General features: G+C 47.9%; 1 protein-coding gene across 1 annotated transcript in view; it reads left to right on the plus strand.

Annotated features, from left to right (window-relative positions):
• Nucleotides 1–19,535, plus strand: part of LOC147888569 (uncharacterized) — a 31,402-nt gene extending 11,867 nt beyond the window's left edge. The window contains exons 3-5 of the mRNA XM_087392851.1: nt 9,187–9,277; nt 9,723–9,790; nt 19,033–19,535. Coding sequence (XP_087248977.1) covers nt 9,187–9,277; nt 9,723–9,790; nt 19,033–19,427 — 554 coding nt within the window. The 3' untranslated portion in view covers nt 19,428–19,535. The remainder of the gene's footprint in view (nt 1–9,186; nt 9,278–9,722; nt 9,791–19,032) is intronic.
• The last annotated feature ends 1,821 nt before the right edge of the window (nt 19,536–21,356 follow it).

Here is a 21,356-nt window from a genome sequence, read left to right on the forward strand (position 1 = left end):
GAAGAAGATCCAGCTTGCAGCGGCGTTCATGTCAGGTAAAGCATTGCTATGGTGGAAGGAACTCCAGCCTAAGCCCAATACATGGACAGATTTTGAAGGGGTCTTCAGGAAGGAGTTCCTGAAGAAGGAGGATGATTACGATATCGTTGGCAAGCTCAAAGCCCTCGATATGTCAAAATTAAACTTGACCTTTGAAGTTTATCTTCAAAGATTTCGGGATCTGCAAACCAGGGCCACTAAGATGGATCCAGTGACCTTGTTAGGTTTCTTTGTGGATGGTTTGCCAGACTCCTACAAGTCGCAGATAAAGAACAACAAATGCACAACGTGCAGGAGGCCATGACTTATGCGCGCATATACGATGATACCATGGCCGGTACCAAAGCAACCACAATTTTCGACACGAGTGGAAAGAACAAACGCAAGTTCTTTCAGCATACGACTGGTATTGGGGCGACGAAGTCTACGGACAACGCCTCCAAGAAAAACTTGACTCCAGCCAAGAATGGTAAAGCCCGTTTCCTTCGCACTCTGAGGCTCAAGAAAGAAGGACGATGCTTCTATTGCGAGGAGCGGGGCCACACAAAGAATGAGTGTCCTAAGCGCAAGAACCAAAAGTTGGTGCTAGGACCGAAGCTCCAGGCGGGTCCACGTACTGCAGCCAAGGGAGCGAACCAAGTCGCGATGACAGGTATTTCAGTAAATGTCATTACCTGCCCACTCTCTTGTAATTGTACTTTCAATACTTCGTTGTTTGGTTTCCATGATCTTTTCCGAGTTTATGGAGAAGTTATGGACCAATAGGTTCACATTCTCTTTGATCCGGGCAGCTCTCACAATTTTGTTAATTACAAATTTGTGCAGAAGATGGGGCTGTCCACAGTACCTAGCGACCACACCTATGAGGTGCAGCTTCCAGCTGGGAAGCAGTTTTGGGATCGCAAGATTGAAGCGCTTCCTATCCGGATTCAGGCCTACACGGGAGCTCTTACATGTTATGTTATGCATCTGGAGCATGTAGACTTGTTGATCGGAATAGAGTGGTTTAAAACCCACAATATTCAGATCAGATGGACGGAGCATACGCTTTCTTTTGTAGATAAGGACACCCAATTTTGTATTCAGTGTGATAAAATTCCCTCTTCTCAGGGGCCTATTGTATCTGCGATGCAGCTTCAGAATATATTAAACAATTCTCATTATGATGTCTATCAGTGTGTTTTGATTCCACTTTCTTCATTTGTTGTTTCTGTAATTAACAAAAATGAATTAAGTGTGTTTGAACACCGTGAATTGAGAATGTTGTTAGATAATTTTAAGGACGTATTCCCAGCTCAAGTGCCGGAAGGTTTACCTCCAGAACGGGCAGTAGATCATCGCATAGACTTAGTCCCAGGGGCTCAACCTATCAGTGTACGACCTTATAGGATGAGCCAGGTAGAGGAGGATGAGTTAGCTACCCAGCTACAGGATTACCTGAATATGGGCTATATCCGCCCAAGTAAATCACCTTGGGGTGCACCTGTCCTCTTAAAAAAGAAGAAAGATTCTTCCTGGAGAATGTGTATAGATTATAAACGATTAAATAAAGTCACAATTAAGAACCGCTATCCTTTACCTCGTTCCGATGATTTGATAGACCGTTTGGCCGGAGCGAAGTATTTCACTAAGATTCATTTGCGTACGGGTTATCATTAAATCCGTATCTATGCTAAACACATAGATAGGACCGCATTCCGGACAAGTTATGGTCATTACGAGTTCCTCGTATTACCTTTTGGTTTGACCAATGCTCCTGCTACTTTTCAGCAGATGATGAACGATTTGTTCAGGGATTTTCTGGGCAAATTTGTTGTAGTGTTCTTAGATGACATCTTGGTATATAGTAAAACGCTTGAGGATCACATAGGACACCTTCGGGTTGTCTTAGTTGTTCTAAGACAGCATAAGCTTTATGCCAAGATGAGTAAATGTGACTTCTTTATGAAGGAGATCATTTACTTAGGACACAAGATTTCTTCTGAAGGTATTAGCATTGATCTGGATCGTATCCAGAAGGTTTTAGAATGGCCTATCCCTCAGACTGTGAAACAACTTCGTTCTTTCCTAGGATTTACGGTATTTCTTCGGAAATCTGTGCGTGATTATTCACATATCACGGCACCCTTGACCAACATATTGAAAGGTCGTGGACGCAAGTCTACCCAGCCGTATCTCTTGGGATGATGCAATGAACAATGCTTTTGAAACCTTGAAGTTTTCTATCAAGGAAGCACCCGTTCTTGCATTACCCGATCCTACCCGGCCTTATGTTTTAGAGGCCAATATAGTCAGTCATACATTGTATGGATTCCGTATAGTGACCGTACACCTCAAGCCTTCTGTGCAGGTTTCACTCCTACAGGCATACTCTAGCAATTGGTTCTTTTTTGGCAGGCATTGATTGCAGATAGCCATTGTTTGGCTCAGATCTTGCAGAAAACTTGGGGCATTTTGTATCTGTGGACAAACATTGCATTTGGTTTGCAAGTTGTCCAAGAATTTGGGGCTTACTATTCGGGTGAAATTTGGCCCAATTTCAGCTCAAAATTTGGGGCTTTTAGTTTTGCACTGCAATTTCTTGCATCTTTGGGGCTTTCAGGCAATTTGCCCTCTTGTGGATGCAATTTCCCTAAAGAAATTGGGGCTTTTGGCATTCGAATGCAATTTGGCAATGTAAAAGCATTTCGAGAGTTTTGCAGGCAGTTTTGGAGAGCATTTGCAGGATAGTTGAAGTGCACTCTGAGCCTTTGACAAGCTGTAACAGTATTTGTCACTGTGGGCAGATTTTACTTGTGCATTTTATATCCCAGGAAGGGATTTCACTTGATCAGTCTACTGTATTTTTTTGAGATTATTTGGTGAAAATGGCTCAGAACAACTCCAATGAGCCGTTCGGGGTTCTCACACAGGAGGATAAGTTGGATGGCACCAACTACTCCTTGTGGAGTTTCATGGTTCACAATACCTTGGTTGGCAGACATCTTTGGGATTATGTCAATGGAGATGAAGCAAGACCAGATACAGCGACTACACCTGTCACTCCTACAACTGGAAGCAGGGGTAGATGTACAAATGCAGCACAAGTAGTTGGAGCAGCTGCTCCAGGAGCTTCCACAGCAGAGCAGAAAAGATGGGAGTCTAGAGATGCACAAGCTCTTTCAGTAATTTCTCTTTCTGTCAAGAGGTTCATTATACCTCATATTCGGTCATGCAAGACATCTATGGCAGCTTGGGAGATACTAGAGAGTATGTTTGCAGCAAGAAATGGTGCCAGGGTTTCCTTTCTGAAGCGAGAACTTTCCCATACGCATATGGAGGAGGAAGATTCGATGAATTCTTACCTTACAAAGCTTCAGGACCTCAGGAAGTCATTCCGGATTCAGAGATGATCACCACCACTCTGAACTCTCTTCCTGAGTCCTATCTCGGTTTCCACACCTCGCTGAATTTGTCATTGAGGGGAGGCAGTAATCCTCTCTCCTTTCACGAGTTGGTAGGACATCTATTGCAGGAGGAACAAACTCGCAGAAATATGGCAACCCGGGCTGGCGAGCATGCTATGCTCTCCAAGTTCAAGCCCAAGGGTAAAGGGCAGCAAAAGCCACATGCCAATCAGCCATACATGAGCATAAAGCTGATTCTAGACAGCCTTCTTATAAGGCAAAGGGTGATACAAATAAGCAGAAAAAGAAGGGCATCTGTTATTATTGCAAGAACCCAGGTCATTATATTGGAGAGTGCAAGAAGCACATAGCCAAAGAGAAGAAAAGGGATTCCGGTATGGCTGTGTCAGATGCATCAGTTCCACATTCTCATGATGGAGGAGATGTTGCAGCCAACTTTGTTGAAGAGCACTATGCCTTTCTGTCTTGCACTTCAGATTTTTCAGTGGGTAGTTCTGATATTACAACCACTAATGATGATGACCCATATGCTTTCTTGACTTGCAGTTATGATCCTTCAAAGGATGCATGCTCTTTTAGCGTTGATGAGACATTTCATACTTGGTATTTTGACAATGGTGCTTCAAAGCACATCACTTGCAAGAAGAGTCTGTTTGTATCTCTGCATTCTCCACCCACCAAGAAGAAGGTAACTTGTGCGAATAATTCTTCTTATTCAATGCGTGGAGTGGGAGACATTATTCTCACATCCACTGATGGCACATAAATTCAGAATTTCAGATGTTCTCTATGTGCCAGGGATAAAGAAGAATTTGCTTTCAGTGTCCTCACTCAATAGAGGAGGATTTCATATTGTTTTTTATGATGACAAGTGTGCAGTCAGAGACAAAGAGAATGACTATGCTTTGATGTTGTGTGGCACTTTGTATCAGGATCTTTTTCAGCTTGATCTATATGAAAAAAGATCCCATCTTGCATTATCAGTTAACACTCCCACTGCTGCGATGCAGAATGCGGAGTTATGGCATGCCAGGTATGGGCACATGAGCTATGGCAGCTTAATGACACTTCAGAGGCATGATAGGGTTGATGCATTGCCTCCTTTGGAGTCGCCTCCTCCTCATGCATGTGAAGGCTGCATTCTTGGCAAAATGCAGACTTCCCTTAAAAAAGGATGGTGCAGTGAAAGCTACACGAAAATTACAGCTTATTCACAGTGATGTCTGCGGTCCCATGAGGACATCTGCTTTTGGGGGTTATCTCTATTTTGTTACATTCATAGATGACTTTACCAACTACACTTGGGTCTATGGTCTCAAGGCAAAATCAGAAGTGTTTATGCATTTCAAACACTTTGTGGCTATGGTTGAGAATGAGACAGGACTCAAGGTGCAGACACTTCGAACAGATCGAGGGAGGGAGTATATGTCTCATGAATTTGAGACATTTTTTAAAGAAAAAGGCATCATGCATCAACTCACAGGGAGGCTTACACCTCAACAGAGTGGCAAAGCTGAGCGGAAGAATCGCACTGCCATGGAAATTGATAGATGCATGCCCACAAGTAAGAAGTTGCCTTACAGGTTTTGGCTAGAAGGCCTCATGTGTGCCAACTATAATTTAAATCGGGTTCCTACAAAGGCTTTGAAGACAATCACTCCCTATGAGGCATGGCATGGGAGAAAGCCTTCAATAGACCATTTCAGAGTTTTTGGTTGTGTTGCATATGCCCACGTGCCTATGGAGGTTAGACACAAGTTGTCAGACAAGGCACTCAAATGCATTTTTGTGGGATATAGTTCACAAAGCAAAGGCTATCGTCTTTACAATCGTGCTACATGCAAGATTTTTGTTAGTAGAGATGTTATATTCTCTGAAAGGCTATCGTCTTTACAATCGTGCTACACGCAAGATTTTTGTTAGTAGAGATGTTATATTCTCTGAAAATTCTGCACATACACATGCTGAATTTCAGATTCCAGACTCTTCAGATGATGTGTTTGAGGGGATGCTTCCTATAGCATTTGGTTCCCCCGCTGAAACTCAAAATTTGCAGCACCCTCCGCCATATCCACATATACAGATTCAGCCCCCAGCTGATGTAGTACAACCTCAGGGTGTGGATGAAGTTGTCAGGCAAGAAATTTAAGAGATACACGCAGCCAAAACAGTCCCGAATTGGTTGCTTCAGACTCTCAGGGAGAGTAAGCTTGAGGCTCCATTGCCTGGCAGGACTCGTAGTGCGGTAAGGAACACAGGGGGGGCTCTTTCAATTGAATCAGCTTATGCAGGTACTCTTTTTGATGAGGAGGAGCCTGAGACATTTGAAGAAGCAAAGGATAATGTGCATTGGATGAATGCCATGCACGTTGAATTGCAGTCCATTCATAAAAATCAGACTTGGGATGTCGTGGATTTGCCACCAGGCAAGAATGCCATAGGTACACGTTGGGTTTTCAAACTTAAAAGAAAGCTAGATGGGTCCATTGATCGGTACAAGGCAAGGCTGGTTGCAAAAGGATATGCTCAGAAAAAGGGCATAGATTATGAGGAGACTTTTGCTTCTACATCCAGGATGACCACCATCATGTTAGTTATAGCAATGGCTGCAAATTTTGAATGGAATGTTCATTAGTTGGACATTAGAACAGCTTTCCTTAATGGAGACTTGTTGGAAGAGATTTATGTCAAGCGACCTCCGGGCTTTGAAATTTCAGGAAATGCACATCAAGTATGCAAACTGAATAAGGCTTTGTATGGGCTGAAACAAGCCCCACGTGCATGGTATGCAAGAATTGATGCCTTTCTAACCAGCAAGGGGCTGCACAATAGTCCAACTGAGAGCACCCTCTACATCAAGAAGGATGGCGGGATATTTTGGTCATCATTCTTTATGTAGATGACATGCTGCTCACCGGATCAAATGAGGAAGTAATTGCAGATTTCAAAGTCCAATTAAAAGCTACATTTGATATGTCAAACTTGGGCTTGTTACATTTCTTTTTGGGGATTCAGTTTGTTCAAGAGAAACGTGGCATTGTTATGTCTCAGTCCAAGTATGTTCAAAAGCTCTTGGACATATTCAACATGCATGATTGCAAGCCTATGTCCACTCCCATGGAGCCGGAGCTGAAGCTTACAATGCATGATGCAGGTGAATCAATTGATGTCACACTCTATAGCGAGGCTGTTGGATGCCTCATTTATCTCTGCAATACACGACCTGATATCAATTCAGTTTTCAGTTTCTCAGGTGAGCAGGTATATGCACAGCCCAAAGATTATGCATTGGCAGGCTGTAAAATGCATCTTCCGTTACTTACAAGGTACAAAGTCTTTTGACTTGATGTTTCCCAGGGGGGGTGACTTGGAGATGCATGCTTACAGTGACTCAAATTGGGCTGGAGACTATGATACTAGGCAGTCCACCAGTGGGAATTGTTTCTTTCTAGGACATGCTTGCATTTCTTGGTTGAGCAAGAAACAATCTACAGTGGCTACCTCCTCATGTGAAGCTGAGTACAGGGCAGCTTTCATAGCGACAGTTGAATGTGTTTGGCTGCGTCGTTTGTTTGCTGATCTTCGTCTTTCATTGGAGGGTCCTTCTCCAATTCTCATTGATAGTCATAGTGCTATAGCAGTGGCAAAGAATCCTGTGTTTCATGCTCGCACGAAGCACATTGAGGTTCACTATCACTATGTTAGAGAGAAGTTGCATGCAAGAGAGATCAGTATGATCTATGTGTCAACACATGACAATGTTACAGACATCTTCACCAAAGCACTTCCACGTGAAAAGTTTGAGGCATTTCGCAGTGCCCTGAACTTATCTCCTTTTGGTGATTGATCATTTCCTTGTACATGACATTGGCACTGCAGGGGGGTGTTAGAATTATTATTATATTCTAGCAGTAACCAATGCAATGTAATAAGTAGGTTAGGGGCACTTTTCCCTCTGTAGAGGTTTTTTTCCTAACCCCAGTTAGTTCACTAACTACGGTTAGTGAAGGATAAGGTTTTGTCACTTAGACAAAACCTTTCCCCTACTTTTATATTACTCGCTTCATCTATTGCAACTTACTTTCAGCACTCTCTTGCTCTCTCCCTCTTTCCTTCAACTCTAACGATAGACTCAACTTGAGCATAGACACAAGTGGCATAACTACATGCTATAGTGTCCCATAACCACTATAACACACAGTTACTATCTATCTCCATGAGCTATACGTGCTATTGAGGCTTCACAAGGGTTTCAACATGTGACCGATATGTGGGAAAATGGATCTAAAATCTTGCAAGCGATTAACAGGCACATCACAATTCCAGTTTACTCCACTTAAACTTTCTAGCTTGGAATTTTAAACGAAACGAGAAATAATTTTGCTGAATCTTTCAATGATGTTGAAAAGCAATACACGATCACCATGATCAATTAGCAAAATAGAACCCAAGATCATACTTCCACAAATTTACCTGAATTAGTCAACAACAAACAACTTCTCATCATCATGACATTAAAAGAATCTACCTATCTCAGTGTATCAATTGACATCTCCATCTCCACAAAAACGTGTGGAAAGACTCGATGTTACACATGAATATCAGTTCTAGTGGAGAGATTTAATGTTATACATGAATATCACAAACAATGATGTTCATGCAACCAAGGCCATCCTAGATTGCCTTTAATTCCAAAAGCGTCTTCTTGGATTATTACAATATCAGGCGACCAAATACATGTCTTCTTGGAGTCATATTCCCTGCAGACTAAAGCTACAAGCAATATTCACATCTTTCTCTTCACCTTTTAAAATCATGGATTTCCTCGTCCATTTAGTGGAGAGAGAAGATTATAGTTTTACTTCTAAAAAGTATGTTGTACAGTACAATCTACAATTAATGCTATAAATTCATGTATCATACATATACAAAAATAATTATAGCTTGTAAAGCCAGCTGATTTATACTGCTCGCTTATCGAATGTGTACGTAACAGCATACACCTTTTGTCTTGATGTCCATACACCTTTTAAGATTATTTGTCTTGATGTCCTGATTATTTGTCTTAATCTACATCTCTGCTGGTGCTTCCTGATTGTAATGATCATCCTGCTTATCCTGATCATCTCAAGATAATTTCAGGATCTCATGGGAGGTTATACTTTCATGTCTAACCAGCTGAAGGGAGGCCTATTATTATTGAGGCCCCATGCACAGAGATGTCCTTTCACGGTCTGCTGGCTGCCTGAAAAGAGGAGCGCTTAACACAGAAGCTGACAAAGGTGCTGTTCCAAATTAAGTCAACGATTTGCTAATATGATTAGTAAATTGCAGCAATTTTGGCTGCATTTGCTCCAAAATGTGAAGCTACAAGCAGAAACTCTCAAATTTGGGTCAATTACTGAAATTCGTTTGCCGTTCCAAACAGCAAATCTGACAATTTCAGCCAGTAGGGTAATGATTTCTAGGATGGCAACTGGAGTCTAGAGATTGATCTGGGCTCTCCAGATCAATGGGTATGGAGACCCTATGGATGGGGATGGGTATCAGAACTTTAGCATGAAAGTGTTCAGGCTTGTCATCTCATTTAAACAAAAAGGATTTTTTTTTTGGGGGGGAGTTATTCGATGGGCACTATTTCTAAATCTCTGCAAATAACAATCTTTTTCTGAATTTCTTGTTTGTTTCTTTTTACTTGTCATCATGACTGATGAAGTCTGGTGCTTTTGCTTCTCAATAGAGGAAGGGAAGCTCAAGAAGGTGACTACAGGTGAAGCTCCGCCAGGGAATTCAGAGGAGACCTACTTGAATTTAATAATAAACAATCAGCGGTAAGTCATGATCCTTATATTGTGTTGAGATACCTCTGTGGCAAATGGATTTCTGGATTGATTCTCTATCAGACGACTCTTTTTAAAAATAGTAGTTGGTCAATCCTGAGCACACCCACTAGAAGAGAAATTTCATAGTTTGTAGAATGTTTTCATTTTTCGCCCGCCGTGAGAGGTCATCACTTTCTGCCTTGTGTTTATATTGTCTATTCCTACTTGGGTGCTTTACTTCCATGAAGAGTTGTCTTAATGTTGAAGCTTGGAGGCTAACAATAGATTAGTAAACATTATGTGAAACATTTGTAATCTAGCATTTTTATGGTGTAAGAGACTGAATAATGCTTTTAGAGGGCAACAAACTGGGATAGATGGTCATGAGGCATAGTGGATTTGAGTATCTGGATTTCCTTGCACTGTAGAAGTTGCTGAAGGTTTTGTCTTACAGGGAAGTTTCTCCAACATATGGTGCATTGGATCATCTAGCTTGGCTCCCACAGTCCTCACTAACTGCAGGTGACTACCTTTTAACCTTTCTTTACTATTTTAATTTAGAAATGAGGATGCTCTGGATGACTGCTGCTTTTTCGCTTGGGTATAAATCTATTAAGTGCAGAACGAGTATCATAGATATCACTATTGTTTGACTGAATCCATGCTTATGTTCTACAGTCTGACTACCCCTCACTTTCTGTAAGAAACCTCCTCTGCATGTCACGTGACTCTTGAAATGTAAATCCAAATTTTCTTGAGTGCCCTTCATTGTTCCGGTAACACAAGTTGTATTTCTGTGGAAATGTGCAAGAAAATGAATTTTGGTAAGCTCAGAACCTTTTGAAATCACCCCCCCCCCCCCCTCACCCAGGCCGCATCCCAAAACAAATGTCCTTCTCTACAGCCATGTCTTTGTGCATTTCTTTCTTACCTTCATTTGTAAAGAATTCGTGGACATATACTAATGAAGACATTTGCTGGGTTTGCAGATGTGTGATAGCTCAATATGTCCCATGGAAGTGTTGGTTTTGTTTGGAAACATAATGGCTAGACACGCCCACACCAAGGCACTTTTGCCCACATGCTCATTGCTTATGCAAGGGCTTGTATGTATGCGCACACACACAGGGTCCGGCATGCACCCCCCGTACGCATGTGCACAGTGTGCGTTCATGTATGTACAGGCGTGTGCATGCACACACATGGGTACATATGTCGAAAGAAAAGTTGGATTGCCATTTGAAGGGCCGTTAATGTCTGTATCCCAGAACCCGTAAGCTCCTGCGAGCTTCCCCCTCCCCCTCCGTACCTCTACCTCCCCCTCCCTCGCCATCCCCGCTCACCTCCGCCTCACCCCCCCTCGCACCTCCGCTCACCCTCGCCACGCTCACCCCCCCCCCCCGCTCCGTCTCTCCCCCTTGCCCCTCCGCTCCACCCCTCCCCGCTTCCGCTCCACTCACACCCCCCCCGCCTCCCCTCCGCCCACCCACCCCTCGTCCCCCGCCCTCGCCCCCTTTCGCCTCACCCTCCCGCCTCGCTCCACCCCCCCTCGCCACGCACACCCCCCCCCGCTCTGTCTCTCCCCCTTGCCCCTCCGCTCCACCCCTCCCCGCTTCCGCTCCACTCACACCCCCCCCGCCTCCCGCTCCGCCCATCCACCCCTCGCCCTCGCCCCCTTTCGCCTCACCGCCCCCCCCTCCATTTCACCCCCGTCTCCCCTTCCCGCTCTCCGCCCCCCGCCCCCCCCCCCTCCCGTTTTTTTTTTTTTTTCGCCCCCCGTCCGCCTCTCGCCCCACTCCGCCTCTCCCCCGCCCCCGCTTCCGTTCCCGCCTCCTCTCCACCGCCCCCGATCCCCGCCCCCACTCCTCCACCCCGCGCCATCTCCGCTTCCTACCCCCCCATCCCGCTTCCTCCGCCCCCCGCCCTCCATCCTTCCCGCCACACCCAGGCTCCACCCTCCCGCATCTAACCCCCCCCTTTTTTGGGTGGCAGCCTTTTCCTCATCGGAAGCCTCGCAGTTTGTCTTGGCGGTATGGCGGCCCCTTGCCCGGAACCGGAGGCCCAGACGGACCCTCCCTCTCCAGATGCCTACCGCGTCATCCTGACAGAGCAACAATCATCTCCGGTTCAGGAGGTTGCCAATGACTTTGCCCTTACCTCTGTTTATGGCAGAGTCATTAGACATTCCCCCTCCAGATCAGCCATCAGGGACTGGCTCCAGTCCACCCTCATGCTAGAGGACGGCCATATTGAGGAGGTGGTCCTTATGGGAAGGGGCATCTTCTGGCTCAAACTCTCCAATGCGAAAGCGGCGAGCAACCTGATTGCTGGCTCCCCCACGACTGTGGATGGAAAGATTGTCATGATAGTCCCGTGGTACCGCGGATTTAGCGCAGCGGATTTTGATGCTCAGTTCCGTATACCTCGTCATCCAGTGAGGCTAGTTTTTCCAGGTCTTGCTGCTGAGCTACGGCCGATTGTCAGGGACCTGGGCTCCCACTTTGGCTGGGTTATGCACGATACTTTCGCCGATGCGGTGACTACGGCAGGAGCCCCCCGAGTCCGTGTGGCTGTGGCGGATCCTGCGACTCTCCCGACAGTGATCGAGATCGTGACAGATGCCGGCAGCATCACCCAGAGCATGGTAGTCACCGGACAGCCAGGGCAGTGTTTGAGGTGTCACGGCTTCGGGCACCTGGCGGCTGTTTGTCCACGCTTCGCCAGCTCTTCTCGACCCCCCCCGCTCCCCCCCTCTCCGCCCCCTCCCCCCCCCTCCGAGTAGCCACGCCAAGAGGAGCAGAGGCAGCCGGAGCCCGGACCAGAGTTAGCTGGCGGCTGGACTGAGGTTAGAAGGAAAAGGGGAAAGAACAAGAAGATTTTTGATAAAGGCAAAGAGGCTGAGGTTACCCAACCTGCAGCTGCACCTCAGAGACCTGACAGGCAGCCGCCCCAGGGACCTGGGAGAGCATCTTCTTCAACGGTAGCCTGCCCTCCACAGACTCAGGTCCCCCTCTCCTCCAGCCTCTTCCCATTCAGCCCCAGGCCATCCCCCATCTGCACCCCATTTCTCCCGACCCGCAGCTTCAGTCCCCTCCTCGTCCTCCTCAGTCTTCTCCCCCTCCTTCTCAGTCCCAGTTCCAGATACATCCCCATATCTCCCCCCCCCCCGCCTCTTTCAGCTCTCCCGCAGAGCTAGTTGCACCGACGGTTCCTCAGCCGAGGGCAGCCCCCGCTCCCCCTCCTCCTCCTCCTCCACTAGTCGCCCCTGAGGAGTCTGTGTTGCCTATTCCCCAGCCTCCTCCCCCTCCCCCTCCGCTGGCAGGACACCCTGAGTCTACACCTTCACCGGAGTTGGCTTCTCTGTCCGCTAGCCCCTCAGTAGCAGACTCCGACGGGCCTCAGCTTCAGGAGAGAGAGCTCCCCGCGACTTTTACAGATCTGGCCCCTGGGACTACTTAGATGTGGCCGACCTCGGGACTTTCCCTGCTTGCCTCGACATCAGTATCTTCCTGCTCCGCAAAGGGGCGGATGGGAAGATAACCGCCTTGGCCCCCAGGGATGGCCCTAGCTTTGCTTTCACGTTCCTTAGCGACGGCACCGAGACCTGGACAGACGACTCGGTATGGGAGGCTCTCAGGGAGCAGACACTTGCTCAGGTTTGCTCCTGGATAGGCCCGTCCGGTGGGCAGCTTCTCGAGACTCAGTGGTCCGAGGGTGACGTGCGCCTTCGGTGGCGTTGCGCCGCCAAACGCTTCAGACTGATTGTGATCCTCAGGCCTCCCCTGTCTTGGCCCCTCCCCCAAGATGTCAGAGCCTGGACCCCTCAGAAACTTCGTGCTTTCTACGGCATGACCACCTCAGAGATCTCGAGCTGGCTCGAGAAAGCTTTCGTTCATGGTACCAAAGGCCTCTCGCCTTTGCTGAAGGTGTTGAAGGACGGGCAGGATGACCCCGCCTCCCCCTCCAAACCTTCCCATAAGCGTCAGCGCCTCCACTCCGAGATGTCAGCTTCTTCTTCGACTTCGACCGCGAGCAGACAGCTGTTCGCAGCCTCCCAGTCCTCACCATGAGCCTACATCTCGTTTCCTGGAATGTGAACGGGTTTCACTCTTCTGGAACCCGTGGTCCTAGGAAGCTCATTTTGAGACAGGAACTTCAGCCATCAGTGATAGGTCGTTTGGATGTACTTCTGCTCCAGGAGCACAAGCTTTCTGCGGCTCACTCCCGCAGATGCGGGAAGATTCTCCCTGGACGTTCTCACACTTATTGGGAGCCCTCGATCGGCGCACTGGGGAGGAGTGGTGGTGTTTGTATCTCCGTGGGCGAGCAGCTAGCCCAGGGAGTTTTCGGTCATGGCACGCTGATACCAGGCCGTGCCCTTTGGGTAGGCCTGGAACTGGAGGGATCCAGAGTTGGAGTCCTCAACATTTATGCTCCCACAGATCTCCGTTGTAGAGCCACCTTCTGGAGGACACTTACAGGGATTCTCCCAGACATGGATTCCTGGATTGTTGGAGGTGACTTCAACAATCTGGAGACCTTGGAGGACCAGCAGGGCAGAGGACCGGAGTTTACAGGTATGTCTCAGGCAGAGCAGTCAGCTTGGGACTCTTTTATCTTTGCGACAGGAGGAAGGGACAGTTGGCGAGACCCGTCCTTCCGACGCTGGCACGGGAGCTTGGACTTTTCGTGGGGCTTCCGCAGGGAAGGAGGCAGACTCCTGGAGAGGCTGGATAGATTTTATGTTAGTGATTGGGCCATCGGCAGAGGCGGTCAGGCGGGTATAGTTCCAGGGACGACACTGTCCGACCATGCGCGTGTGTTCTTATCATTAGATTCGGCAGCTCAGTCCCTTCCCCCCCGCTCATGCCGGATTCCTGACTCCATTTTCTCGAGGGAGGATGTGCGCAGCAGTATTTGCAGTCTTTGGGACAGAGACCGGGGCGAGTGCGTGGATCTGGTTGGCTCGGTGGCGCAGGCTTTGCAGGAGTCCAGCCAAATCTACCAGCTCGCAGCTCTACAGGTTCGACAGGATTGGTGGGGCAGAGAGAGAGCTCTTCGAAGGGACCTCGCCTCCATTCAGCGACTCCAGCAGGCTTCCCCGGGCTCGGAGGAGCTTCGGATCTAGGCCCTTCGAGCCAGATCCCTTCTGGAGGAGACGCTCCAACGTCGCTCAGAGTTTTCCTATCACGCCTCTCTCTCCTTTTGGGCCCGGAAGGGTGACCGGATGTGCAGGGAGTTCTTCAGGACGCATGGCCAGAGAGCTGCAGGTGATCAGCTTCGGAGTCTCAGGACAGCGGATGGTCACATCGTTACGGATCCGGGGGAGGTCTTGGGGTTGGCCACTGACTTCTACAGGACCCTCTTCCAGCAGGAGCCGCTTGCCCCTCGTACTCGACGTGACCGTGAGGAGGTGTGGAGGCACACTCCATCCCTGGTCCAGCCTAGCATGCAGGCGACGTTGTTGGCACCGTTCACCATGGACGAGATGTTGGAGGCCTTGATGGCCATCGACGGACAGAAATGCCCAGGTGAGGATGGGCTATCCCGGGCATTCTTCACCTCCTTCTGGCCCCTCCTTGCAGCTCTGCAGAGGATTTTCAGCAGCGGTCAAATGCCAGAGAGCCTTTCCTCGGGACTGATTTGCCTCATCCCAAAGGGAGGAGATAGACAGGAGATCCGTCAGTGGCGCCCGATCACTCTCCTTACCACTGCCTACAAAATCCTCGCCAAGATGATCAGCGCCAGAGTTCGGCCTCTACTCCCAGACCTCATCCATGACACTCAGACAGGCTTTGTCCAGGATCGCAGTATCCTGGATAATGTCTTCACCTTTTCAGAGGCGGCGGAGTGGGCTCAGCACAGCGGATCACACCTTGCCATTCTACTTCTCGACTTTGAGAAGGCCTACGATCGAGTGGACTGGTCCTTTTTGGAGGGGACTCTGGAGCGGCTAGGTTTCCCAGCAGGTTGGATTCAGGGTATCTCAGCTTTGTACAGGACAGCTTCTAGCAGGGTCATCATTGGAGGCAGGATGGGTGAGCGCTTTAGCTTGGAGAGATCAGTGCGTCAAGGCTGCCCCCTTGCTCCTTACCTGTTTCTCTTCTTCGCCGAGGCTATGACTTACTACCTTCGGGCGAGGTCTACAGGGATCAGGGGTGTTCGCCTTCCACTCCGGGAGGACACGGAGCTTTTGGACTCGGAGTACGCAGATGATACAGCCCTGTATGTCCAGGACGATGAGAGGATGCTAGAGAGGGTGCGGATGGCCCTGGAGGTCTTCTGCTCGGCCGCTGGTGCGAAAATCAACTGGAACAAATCAGTTGGTTTTCTCACAGACCCCGGGGCGTGTTCTCAGTGGGGGAGGTTTTTGGGTTTCAGATGGATTCCACGGGGACAGACAGCTAGATACCTTGGTTTTCAGGTTGGCCTAGACATCACGCCAGCTCAGCAGTTTCTCCCGGTGCTAGACTCCATCCGACGGAAGCTGGCTTTCTGGAGCACTGCTAAGCTTTCCCTTGCAGGTCGTGCCCTGGTAGTTAACCAGGTCCTCCTAGCCACGGCTTGGTATGTGGCTTCCTGCTGGTGTTTCTCGAGATCCAGCGTGGCACAGCTCAGGAGGCTGGTTCGGAACTTCCTTTGGTCCGGGGAGGATGGTCTCAGAGATACCAGAGCCAGGGTTGCTTGGCAGACAGTCATTCTTCCGCAGGCTGAGGGTGGCCTGGGGGTCATCGATCCAGAGCTTCAGAGTCAGGCCTTGTTAGGCAAGCTTGTCATCCGCGGTTTGACCCCGGGGGGGCAGACGTGGAAGATGTTATTTCAGCAGGGAGTCGGTTCTTGTGTCCCGCGCCGAGGTGGAGAGTGGCTACCGTCCCTTAGGTGGATCTTCACTTCCGCCCCGCTCACTCAGCCCCGTTCCCCACTCGTTCGTAGCCTCCTCATGGTTTGGAGGCGGCTCCGCCTCAGTCTCATTCAGTCCCCTCCTAGCTGTCAGGAGGAGATCGATCGCCAGCCGCTTATCTGGAACGGTGAGGTCAGAGATGCCGAGGGCCTTCAGTTGGGGGAGAGATCACATATCAGGTGGGATGGCTGGATGAGGGGGCCAGCCCGGTCCCTTCGAGTTTGGAGGGATACGTACAGACATCTGGAGACGGCTGATCTTGCAGACGCAGCTGGAGGTGCACGTGGAGCCCAGGCGAGACGCACGGAGATCGACGGCGCGATCCCAGCTGATTGGTTGGTTCCACCTGAGCCTCAGGTCCTCATGCCTGGTGACGCCCGCTGGCTGGGACAGTTCACCCCCCGTGGCATCCCACTGGTGATCGCAGGACGTATGGATGACTCCTCTATCTCCTTCGCGGTTTTTGGGGATGGACGACTCAGGAGAGAGGATGCGCTCATCGACCCCCTACTCCCTTGGCAGAGGGTTCGGGTCGTAGGCCTTTTGGGGAAGGTCTGGCGTACCGATCCTAGCATCGAGCAGGACCAGATGCAGCTTTGGCGTCTCTGGCTCTGGGAGGGGCGGGCCTTGTCAAAGCTTGATTGGGACCCAGGAGAGTGGTGGTGGCCAGAGATTGTGACAGGACAGGGGCCGACTTCCTTCTTCGCCTACAGCACGACTCTGGGCAGGCGAGTTCTTGGGAGGATGCAGAACCGCCCCCCCACCCAGCGGCCCAGCTGGTATGCACAGGGTATTTCCAGGTTCTTTTTGCAGGCATTCTGGAAGGCCTTGTGGGAGAGCTGGCGGCCACGGAAGATCTCATACTTCTTGTGGCTTCTTGCCCACAAAGGTCTTCCAGTGGGGAGCTGGTTGCGGCAAATAGGCCAGGACGGATGCTGCCAGATTTGCCATGAGGATGAGGAGTCACCAAAACACTGCGTGTGGAGCTGCACTCGCGCCCAGGAAGTGTGGAGGTGGACTTTCGGGATTCTTACTCGCGCAGCACCAGAGCTAGGATTGATCACTTGGGGCGCATTCTGTTGGTGCAGCACCACACCTGGTCTTCAACACTTATTCGAGGCATGCCAGCAGGACCCCACTTTCCTTATCACACAGGGGACGTGGGGGCCGCTCGAGGGTATCCCGCAGCACCTAGCAGAGGTTGATACAGGAGTTCGGGAGAGACAGCCAGTCTGGGAGATTATTAGCAGCATTGCAGGGTGGCACATCTGGACCTCGCGCTGCGCGCAGATCCTCGGTGGCACCTCCTTATCGACTGCCCAGATCATGACGGAGATTTGGAGCGAGATTATTCATACCCTCTGAGGCCAGTGGGACCAGATTCAGGGAGATTCCCGGGCCGGTCAGGAGAAGCGGAGACGCTTCCTCCGGGCTTGGGACACACAGGGCCTCTTCTTCGAGCAGACTTCGCAGGGCCTTCGGTGGCACTACTCACCACCCCGATGGCTGTTCATTCACACTCGTCTTATCCCTCCGTGAGAGTATGATTTATTCTGTTACCTTTTAGGGCTGTGTCCGATTTGTGAACGCAGCGCGTCAGCTACAAGCTGACCTTTTGTATCTTGTTCTCGAAGTAATATAATTAGCACTGTTTTTTCGGCAAAAAATGTCTGTATCCCATCTGTGCCTTTATATTCTCCACGTTGTCATCAATCTTGTGGGGAGGGTTGTTGCTTCTTTGAACTTGTCCGTTCATGTTTGAGTGTCTGGAAGAATTTGATATATTACACCAGGCATAGTCACAGCCAAAAGGTGGTGAGCCATTTCAATATGTTTTGTAGTGCTGCCAAACGTATGACATTTTTATTTGAAATAAAAGGGACATCCATACGTGCGCAGGCACCCATGCATAGCATCCTGTTCACACCTAACCATTACAGCTGTTCGTGACCCCCCCCCCCTCTTTTTTTCTACCGCCCCTTCTTGCATCCGTGCCCTTGCCCCCACCCTGCTCTCTCCTATCTGATGTTTGAATAGCAATCATGCCCCTTATTTGTTGCTAGAGGGCATGTCATCTTAAAAGTTAGAAGGAATAAAAATTGACTAACTCTATGCTCTTACACTGTGAAGTTTCTTGTAACTCCTGTCATCTGAAGACGATAATGTTTATTATTTGATGTCATTATATTGTCCATGGTGTTTTTTAAGTTTTTATGCTATAAGAGGTCATATCTTTTGATGTTTATGTTTTCTTTAGCATTCATAATTTTTTAATCTTCCCTTGCCCCTGCTTCTTTGAAAAAACATATATAGTGCAAATGGTATGCCTCTAAATCATAAAGCCGTGTTCGAGGCGCGTAACTACACCACCCCTAAAAGTTTGCACGCAGTGGCAGGCAGGTGGTATGAGCTCACTGACTGTGGCAGGCGGGTAGTATGAGGACAAAGCTGCTGAAGCTCCCTTCAGCTGATGTAGTAATCTGTGTAGGATATGGCTACTTGAATATAATATTGACCAACCACTGATGGGGCAGGGGTTACATCAATAAAGATATCAGAGCATGCAGTTCCTGTTGCACGACAAAGCAGTGGTTAAAATTATCATGGGAACATTAGTGCATATATCTGTAGCAAGTCTTGAACAGATGTTTCTTTGATGTCAAAATTTGGTATTTCTCCAATCTTTCTTGCAATTCTGTGGGTTTGTCATGAGGTGTACTTGAATCAGTAATACATGCAAAGAAATAAACTTTGAAGTGGCATATATGTTTGACCTAATAATTAACAAGCTTTTGTGCCCTCTCTAACCTAGGCTTGCAAAACTTGATGACAGAGTAACCTGGTTTCATGGTGCATTTTGCAGATGCACAACCTGTTACAGGAGGTTTTAGAAGTTGCAACTTGGAAACGGAATCGGCTCTGAGTACAGAGGATAAGCATAAGAGGGAGCTTCAGGAGAATGTGGAGGGTGCACTGAAATATATCTATAGTACGAGAGAGGAACTTTCTCACGTATTTTTGCACCTTACAAAAGCTTCAAATGAGCTGTTGTCACTTAACGGAGGGGTACCAAGTAGAGACTATTATTCACTTCTGGAGGCACGTGATCTATTATTTCGCCCTGTTGTAGCTTTGCAAACCCATTGTCCTGGAGCCTTGTCTAATATTTCTCAGATTTGCCAGAACTTTGGATTTAATGAGGCACTCATTGAGTGTTCTGGTATGAGGAGGGACTCTTGGCTGGTGGGATCTCCTTAAATTCTTCTCCTTAGTGTCACATTGCCTTGTAATTGTCGGCTCGTGATGCTTTGTACTCTCCCCTTCCCTTTGTTAATCAATTATAAATATCTCAATAGATTTATACTTTATTGGAGATTTGCAAATTGTTATGGTAACAGCCCTCTATATCTGTTCAATCAATTCTTCCCAGTTTGTTGCAAGGGGGCTCATCTATTTTTAGTCTTGGAAGATAAAAATAACATCCATTATGTTTTGCTTCATTCTGTGATTGCATATGTAGCTCTTGTACTAAAGTCCTTTTCCACTAGTCAGTCTGGGGGATGACCATTTTTCGAGTGAAATCTTCCAAGCGTTCGAGCGAAAAGCAAGCCATCAAAGGTAGAAACCCCTTTGAAGTAGGTCCTCCAATTGAGTTTCAGTGGTGAATTTACCTTGGACAACACTTTTAAAAGTAACCTAACTTTCACATATTTAGTCATTTAACCACTCAAATTGATCAGAAAAGGTCATTCAAGCACATCTATGGGGTTATATTTTGTAAAATCTTGCATATAGTCTTAAATCTGATATTTATTTTTATAAGAGTAGATGTGTAAGCCCAAGTTCATATTTATTTATTGTAATTTTAACTTCTTTAGAAACATTTTCATAAATATCTTGTTATTTATGTTATAAATATACTAAAAAGCTCTTGGCATATTGATATAAATGTGTATATATTTTCTTGTACATGGGAATCATCATTTTTTAACCATTCCCAATGCAATAGAAAAGCATGTTACACAAATATTTTGCTAGGTACTCGCTCTCTATGTTTGTATCAATATTTCAATCACCTACAATGCAAATGTGACTAAGAGAGAATGCATATTGATAAATAAGATACTAGAGAGGGAGTTCATGGTTTATTATGGGTTCATGTTTAGAAAGAAAGAGAGATTGGATGGTAATGTTGGAAAGGTCACCTCCCCATTTATAAGCACCCATATAAGGAGAGCATGGGGGGGCGGGGGGGAGGGAGGGGGAGGGTCGACCCAGGATCTGATGGATGGCCACATGGGAAACAAGATGGCTGTCATGGGGGCAAGAGTCAGAGAGATCAAAGGCATCTTGCAATGGACATGTATGAGGGCAGGCACATGGCTTGCATCAGGACTAGAACATAGCAAGAAGATGGTGGAATAATGGCATGGTATCCCACGACAGAATGCGACACATATGGTGAAGGGAGCCAGCACCTTGGTCGGTTGTTTGGAAGGATAATAGGGCTGGTCACAGGTAGCCTATCAGGTCTGGAATAGGGCTGCACAAAAGGGGGGCTAGACCCTACATATATAGAGGGCATCTGTCCTAGAAGTGTGGGTCAAAGGCAGCCCTACAGGGGCATTTATAGGGAAGACTAGGTCAGGGCTTGGTCGGCTTGATTGGGTCGGCATGAGGCAGTCTGACTGGTCGATTTTTTGGAGCAACTGTATAAAGAGCCATTGGGTCTCATTCATTCATCACCTGAAGTAATCAACACAGGGCAGACAAGAACAACACTTAAGGATTCCTTAGGCCCATTTCCAGAGGATGAAGGAGATCTAGAGGAGTTGTAGACTGAGTTAGTAAATGTTGACCACCTAGGCTGGCTTCCGGACAGCAAGATGTTATAATCGGGCGCGAGTCAAGAGATATCCGGTAAATAGTATAAGTACCTTGTGGTAGGATCAAAGGACCATGCTCTCGTGGGACTTTGGATCTATCTTTCTTTCGTATTGTGTCCATAGCTTCGGACGGAAATATATATTCTTTTGGTAGCTTCTATATCTAGCTGGATAATTGTCTATTGATGAGTCTGCACATCTATTTGATGCTCATTTGATGCACATAAGTTTAAGAAGTTTGTGATTCCACTCCCCACACACTGTATGAGCTCCTGGGCTATTCTATCAGTCTTCAGTTGTA

The sequence above is a fragment of the Dipteris shenzhenensis genome, chromosome 21, assembly GCF_047967505.1.
Source record: "Dipteris shenzhenensis isolate YYH24624 ecotype China chromosome 21, Dip_SZ_1.0, whole genome shotgun sequence".
Lineage (NCBI taxonomy): Eukaryota > Viridiplantae > Streptophyta > Polypodiopsida > Gleicheniales > Dipteridaceae > Dipteris > Dipteris shenzhenensis.